At 28.3% G+C, this 7,161-nt stretch overlaps 1 protein-coding gene across 1 annotated transcript; it reads right to left on the bottom strand.

Moving 5' to 3' along the window:
* Positions 1–2,353: 2,353 nt before the first annotated feature.
* LOC106678034 (cuticle protein 7-like) lies at positions 2,354–3,856 on the bottom strand. Its single transcript, XM_014416310.3, has 2 exons — positions 3,784–3,856; positions 2,354–2,889 (listed from the first exon to the last, which is right to left on the bottom strand). The coding sequence occupies exons 1-2, from the start codon at positions 3,790–3,792 to the stop codon at positions 2,434–2,436; spliced, it is 465 nt and encodes a 154-aa protein (XP_014271796.1). The 5' UTR covers positions 3,793–3,856; the 3' UTR covers positions 2,354–2,433.
* Positions 3,857–7,161: the final 3,305 nt, after the last annotated feature.

Genomic DNA, 7,161 nt, shown 5'->3' with positions numbered 1-7,161 from the left:
GAGGCAAAATGTGGGGTAGTAGCTTTTATATTTTTCTTTTATTATATTATATTTTTTTCTTATATAGATAGGTATTGTAGAAACATATAAAAACAAAACAGACCACGGGAAAACTTTTTAAGCATCGAAATTTGAATTTTTTTTTTTATTATTCATCGACAACTCCTAAAGGATGTCTTAGGTATTCTTATGAGGGGTATTCATGATCTTTAATTTAACATTTTAAAGCGTGTCAAATGGAAAAACTCATGTTAAATAGAGAAATATTTTCTTCTTTTACCATGTTAAAACGATATAACATATAACAAGGTTGAGAGTCTGTTACTTGGTCGGTTAAATGGAGAATGACGTAATGCTACAGACCAGCAGAGCTCTATATCTTCGTGTTAGGTTACTTGCTCGTAGTTTGTGTTTTGATTGTCTTGAACTTTTTTAAACAAGGCAATCAGTAACCAAATCTTCATATTTCTACTTTTCACTTACTTTGGGCATGTTGTAATAAAAACTTATAACAAGAAGTTTTAGAAAGGAAAGGTTACTAAACAAGTTGCTAAGAAAATGCGCTAGGAGCTCTCATGCATTTAATATTTCACATGACTTTAAATAGGGCTGCTCACAATCCTATACTTAATGTAAACATTTTACATTTAACACAATATCATGAATACCATGATATAATTTAATGAATGATTTGTGTAATTTGTACATAGTTTGAAGGAGTAGTCAATGGACTGGTAACGCAAACCCACAAAACATCTCTATAGCTGGTGAGAGGGTAGAGGATTGCTCCGAAGACATTCTTGAATTCTTCTGGAGATGTGATCATACAACGGAGTTTAAATTGTAAAATTAACCACAGGTAGGATAACACTTCAACCAGTGATTGACTGAATAAACCCATACCATGCAGAAAGACTAAAATATAACTGAGTCCTATATAAACGTACAGTAAGTTTTTAGTCATATTATTCGGACTTATTGTAGCTTTTAGTCATTTAATTCAAGTATTATGTTTATAGGAACATTTTTAGTTAGCCTTAAGAATTCTATAATAATCAGAAATATTCCTATTCCTTATTTTTTTTTATCATTCAAAATTCGGTTTTTTCGCAATACTGTACGTCATCTCGTATCAAATGACTATTGTCATCACTTATCACATCAATAGTCCAAAAATATATAAGCAAATAAAGCCTACTGATTATTTTTATTCGATGACATAATTAACTGATGTATCAGATATCAAGGATTGCTTTTGATGGGACCATCCAATATTAATTCAAAAAAAAATTTTTTTTTTAATGGAGAGGGGATTTATCAGTACTCCTCACACAAAGGAGCGATTTAACCTGATAATATAAAAACAATAAATTATATTTTATATTACTAATGTAAAATAAAATACCAACCCTCTTTTCAGAAAAATATTATAAATTGTTGCTTATGATGTGAGACCACATAAAAAACAAACGATGATTAATACTCTAGATTTTTAAAATCCTATTTTTTTTTAAGTAGCATACAAATCGTATTTTGGATAGATTATGCGACAAAATAATCATGAATGACCATTAAGAAATAGATCTGTATTTATGCCTTCAGTGTTAAAGATTTTTAAAAATATTGAACTAAAGTGAAGCTGATTTAAGTAGCTTAATTAAGAAAAAGCTGGGCAGAAAATAGTTTTTGTTACACTGTAGCAGCGAGTCAACCGTGTGAGTTCTGGAGCCCTCCTAGGGTCCAGCCAGTGTATGTGATTCTGACCAAATCGCCTCTTTGCACAACCTTTGGTCTAGTAACAGTACTTCCTTACAAATTAAGGCAACCTTAACCCTTCATTTATTCATATATTTTTTAATTAAGAAAAGAAAATTGAACAATTAATGTTATAAAAAAATATTTGTGAAAGTATTAAAATCTATTATACGTAAAATAAGACTAAAAGAACCCGTTAAAAAAAACAAAAAAACTCATGTATATTGGTTCCAGCTTGTAGATATATGGTTAGGTGTTTCTTAATTTGTAATGGTAAGTTTTGAACCTAATGAAAATCCATCAAATTTATTTAAGTAATTAATGTCCCTTCCTATAACTATTAAACAGTGACAGCGCACAATAGACCTTATTGACCGCGGTGCTATAAAATAATAATAATAATAAAACTATAAAGATACTGAATTTAGCATTTATATTCGTTTTTAACTGTTATGAATTTCATAGACTGATATATCAGAATAGAAATGGGTACATTAAAATTAAGTGTAGAACCTACGTTGAAGTTGAACCAATAATCACTTTAACCCACTCAAATGGTTACAGTTATATGGTTACATTTAAAGAAAAGGCATTTTTATTACAAAAGTATAAAAATTTATTTGTACATATAATACATTATAAAGAAGATCAAACTATAATACAAATAAAAACATTCACTTAATAATATTTTGGCTGTGGTTTGTAGTAGCTGGGTTCTGGTTTGTAGTAGCTAGGCTGAGGCTTGTAGTAGGATGGTTCAGCCTTCTGGTAGCTTGGCTGTGGTTTGTAGTAGCTTGGTTCTTGCTTCTTGTAGGCTGGTTCAGGAGCAGGCTGGTACTTGCCGGGCTCCCTATGTACCTCAGCTACGAATCCAGACTTGCCATCGACGTAGTACTTGACAACCCTCAATGTACCATCAGGTTCGACTAGGCTGTATTCACCTTCGGTCTTGTCTCCTTCCCTCTGCTCCCTCTGGCTCTTGATGTCTCCTGTGTGTTCGTCTTTGACGGAGTAATCGAAGTTGTAGTGAGCGGGAGCGTAGTAATCTTGTTCCTTGTACTCGGGTGCTTGCTCCTTTTGGTAGCCGCCGTACTGGCAGTGTACAGCCGAAATGGCGATGGCGAGGACTACAAACTGAAACATTAACGTGAGGTATTACTTTTTGAAAAAAAAATTAAATACTTAATTGTTACTATTTTGTTACTTCGATCTAAGACCGACCATTTTATTATATTTCATTATGAATTATAATAGAACAAAATGATAGTTAAAAATGAACCAACCATAAACATAAATTGGATGCATTTGAACTCCTTCATAATGGAGACCTTCCACGACAATTTTATACTTTTCTAATTCAATTCTTTGAGCTCCTCTATAACGGACAAATACATAAGTAACTACAATCTCGCGATTCCAAAATTTAAACTTTTAGGTCATTTATTTTGGGAAAAAAAACCTTATTATGAGTATTCAATAATACTGTTTTTCCTTCCGAATACAATATGGATTTAAAACTTATACTTTAAATTATTAAAATAAATGAAAAAGTGACATTTTCTTTTATTAATCCAGATACACAATTAAATAAACTATACATTCTAAGAAATTTTTTATTAGATTAAAAAAAAATCTTTATGGCATTAAAAATCGTTCTCGAGAAACATAAAAATAATGGTAAGGATTTTCTTCCAAACAATTTTTTTTAATTAAGTATAAATAGTATTGTTGATTTTTTCGGACTGAAGTGATATCACAGCTTAAGCTATTAATAGCTAATAACATTATTGAGTTATTTTATTTTTATTTACATTTTAATATTAACCCCTTCTTAACGGACACCTCCGTTTTACGGAAAAATTATTTTCTCCTTAGGTGTCCGTTACATAGAAGTTTTACTGTATTATTCTTTAAATAGGACGAAAGTGATTTTATAGCTTAATGCTTATGGGTCCGATTTTAATTGGTTAAAAATTATTGATTTCTGGTCATTTTTGTTATCAATTTAAAAAATAGATAAGAATTTACCTTGATCATGTTGGAGACTAGTAGTGAGAGATTTTGGTTGTACGATAGACCTCCTGGACTTTATATACCTCCGCCCCACTCCGGTGCCTCTCTATTACAAATCGATCGGGATCAGGCTTTTGGCTTGCAACAGAAATTTGTATTATTATTTTTTCATTTCAAATTATTATTATAGAAGAAAATGAAAAGAATATGGTCCGGGTGCGGTCAAGAAAAACTCAAATAGTAGAAATATACTAATTTAATGGCTCATTAAATTAGTATATTTCTACTATTTGAGTTTTTCTTGACCGCACCCGGACCATATTCTTTTCATCTTCACACACGGTCAATCAATAATCTTCCAGTATATTATTATAGAACCATATTATTCTGTCAAATTTTCAATGTCATGAATGAAAGGTTTTTGGGTGATTTTCAATTTTCTTTTCGTTGTTTAATTTCGTTTTCTTTTTTAAGGATTCAAATTCGTTTGATGTGAAGTAATTTATAATTGGTCTGCCACTATTATAGTAAAGAGGAAATAGCTAAAATTAACAAAATAATTTGTACATTTAGGAAACATTGATTATAATTTCATCAAGGTTGTGGGATAGAGATCTGCAGGACTGGCCAAGTTCTCGAGTGGAGGAAAGTCTGAAAAAGGTTGAAAATACGCAAACAATTTTTATAACGTTTTAATTGTTTCCGAATAAAATAAGAACATTCACTTGAGGATAAAAAAAATAAGGTACTGCTAATTTTATTTGGAAAACGCTGAAAATGTGATAAAGATATTATAGATAACAGAATACTGTAAATACATATATAGTAAGTAATAAATACGATAGTGATGATCAATAATCTTGTCCTTTTCAATTTTTCTTTTTTGATTTTTATTTCATTCTGCTTATTGCATTGTTGTGCTTTTATTGTTATTGGTAATTGTTTTCGTTCATTCTGTTCTTACTTAACTTAAGTATCCTAATAATATAAATAAAATCTCTCTCTAATTATATACAAGGTGGAGGATAAAGAAAATAAACATAATCAAACTATGCACATGAAAAAATAATTAAATAAAATAATCACTAGTCGCATTAGTATTAAACTAATTAGTAAAAATGGGATTTTCAATAACTATAGTACTTTAAAAAAATACTTTAGAAAAATTAATACGTAACATATTCATAGTAAGAAAATTTTATTATTAAATGAAATCACGAAATTTGAAGCGGCAAAATACAAAATAAAATAAATATATGATTTAATACGTTCCACAAGGTCACAAACTAACTAAAGCTCTAGATTTAGATATCAATAATTGTGTATATGATAAAGTGAAGTCAGGGTTTTCTAGGTTTCATTCCCTCCAAATATTTTGAAAATATATAAAGTTGGGATATTTAAGATTTGTGAGCCTAGTTTAAACTGCAAAAAATTGTATTCAAAGAGATTAATTTGCTCAAAATAATTTCTAAACACTATTTAGAGAGGTAAATTTTCTGTGTGTTTTTTTTTTCTTTTTTTACTGGAAGAACATTTTTCATACACTCAATTAAAACCGAAATATAATTCTGTGAGTGGAACAATTTTAAACAAATGGCAATTTAGAATATAATCATAACATCTGCATTATAATTTATAAAATAAATTTTAGTAATATATTTATATTGAAATAGCTTACATACTGTTAAAATGTTATATACTGATCGTTTTTATTCAGCGTATTGGATTTATTACATACACCATAAACTTTAATGTCTGTTATTTTCTTGTACTCCTATATAAGACAAAATACAAACAAAAAAATCGTAGAAGCAAAATTCAAAATTTATAGAATATATATTTATTCTTTTATATTATTACAAAAGAAAATTATTATAACATTAAAGTAGCTCTAAAATTCTATATACAGATCGTATTTATTTAGTACATTATATTTATTACATCTAATGATGTACAATGACTTAAGGTCCATTATTCTTCGGGGTTGTTGTAATTACTTTAAATTTTAAAAGTTTTATTATAATAAGCAATCTGTGATAAGGATCAAATTAATGTGTAAATTTTTCTGTTTCCCAACAAAACACACAAAAAAAAGATCAGAGATCAGAAGCGAAATTTCGAGCTAGCAGGTTTCTGTGGGCGTGAAATCTATTTTGAAATAAAAGGTTTCTATTTCGAAAAAATAGTAAATATTAATTTTTTTTCTTATAAATAGTTTTAATGTTTATATAGTTTTTAAATATCTAGAAATGTTTACTTTAAATTTACACTCTTAATTAACTAAACTTTTATCACTTTTATTCTTTTGATCTTAAAATTTTTTTTTTCCGATTTTAAATATTATTCCATTAATATCACCATTGGTAGTAGCGTACTTGAACAATTTTTAAAAATCTAAATACAGGAAAACATTATATTTTACTATAAAAATAATACTTTCCTTTCGATACGAACTAGTTTATTTACCACAATTTTTGTCACATCTCAAACATCAATCATTTCTTTATGTCATTCACCGCAATTAGTTCTAAGGAGTAGTAGTAAACAACTAATTAATTTTTATTATTTTATTAATATTTTTATATATACATTATATTCATCCAAATTCAAATTAATCCGCAGTTCATGACAAAAACAAATCAGTACACGTCTGATTAAAATTGATTAAATAATCAGATTTCTACTATTTAATATTAATATTATTTTTTATTTGTCATAAAAAATGTAATTTTTTTAATATATTTGACATGTACTCTTTTTCTCGTTTCATATCATTAACTGGGCTGAGCACAGCAAATGAGTACAGTTAATCAGCCACACTCAATTTTTTTAGTTTCTCCCCCCCCCCCTCTCCAAGAAGCAAATATCTATCAACTACCTAATCCGTATAAAAAATAGATTATATTTAATATATATAAATAATTAAAGTATATTATGATTTTTCTGTAATATCCTCTTAAAATCAGCCGCAGCATTGAAAATCTAGATTGTCGTCCTTAGATAGATCACAACCGATACCTTACTCAACATACTTTTTGCAAATCATATTTTTTCCTACATTTCGATTCTCCAGAGAGTTGGATAAAATTAGGCCAGGCGCCTCACATCTCACCCTATACTAGAACACGATACAGCTTGTTTTCAGACTCTTTTTCATTTTGGTAATTTTTTTTTTAAAGATTAGAAACATGATTATTTTATAGGAAGAAATTTTAAATGAATAATTTACAAAAAAAAAAAATAAATAACTTAACCTCATAAAGAAAAAAGATAATTTAAGGAATTATTTGACCACTCGTGTGATAGGAATGTGTTTATCATTTGTGATAGTGACTACAAATTGAATAATTTACTAAAATATTTCCAAAAAGGTACAAAATAGTCCCTCTA

This window comes from Halyomorpha halys, unplaced genomic scaffold, assembly GCF_000696795.3.
Source record: "Halyomorpha halys isolate HHAL.00 unplaced genomic scaffold, Hhal_1.1 Scaffold120.1, whole genome shotgun sequence".
Taxonomy (NCBI): domain Eukaryota; kingdom Metazoa; phylum Arthropoda; class Insecta; order Hemiptera; family Pentatomidae; genus Halyomorpha; species Halyomorpha halys.
The sequence above is the reverse complement of the archived record's forward strand: the minus strand, read 5'-3'. Positions and strand labels throughout refer to the sequence as shown.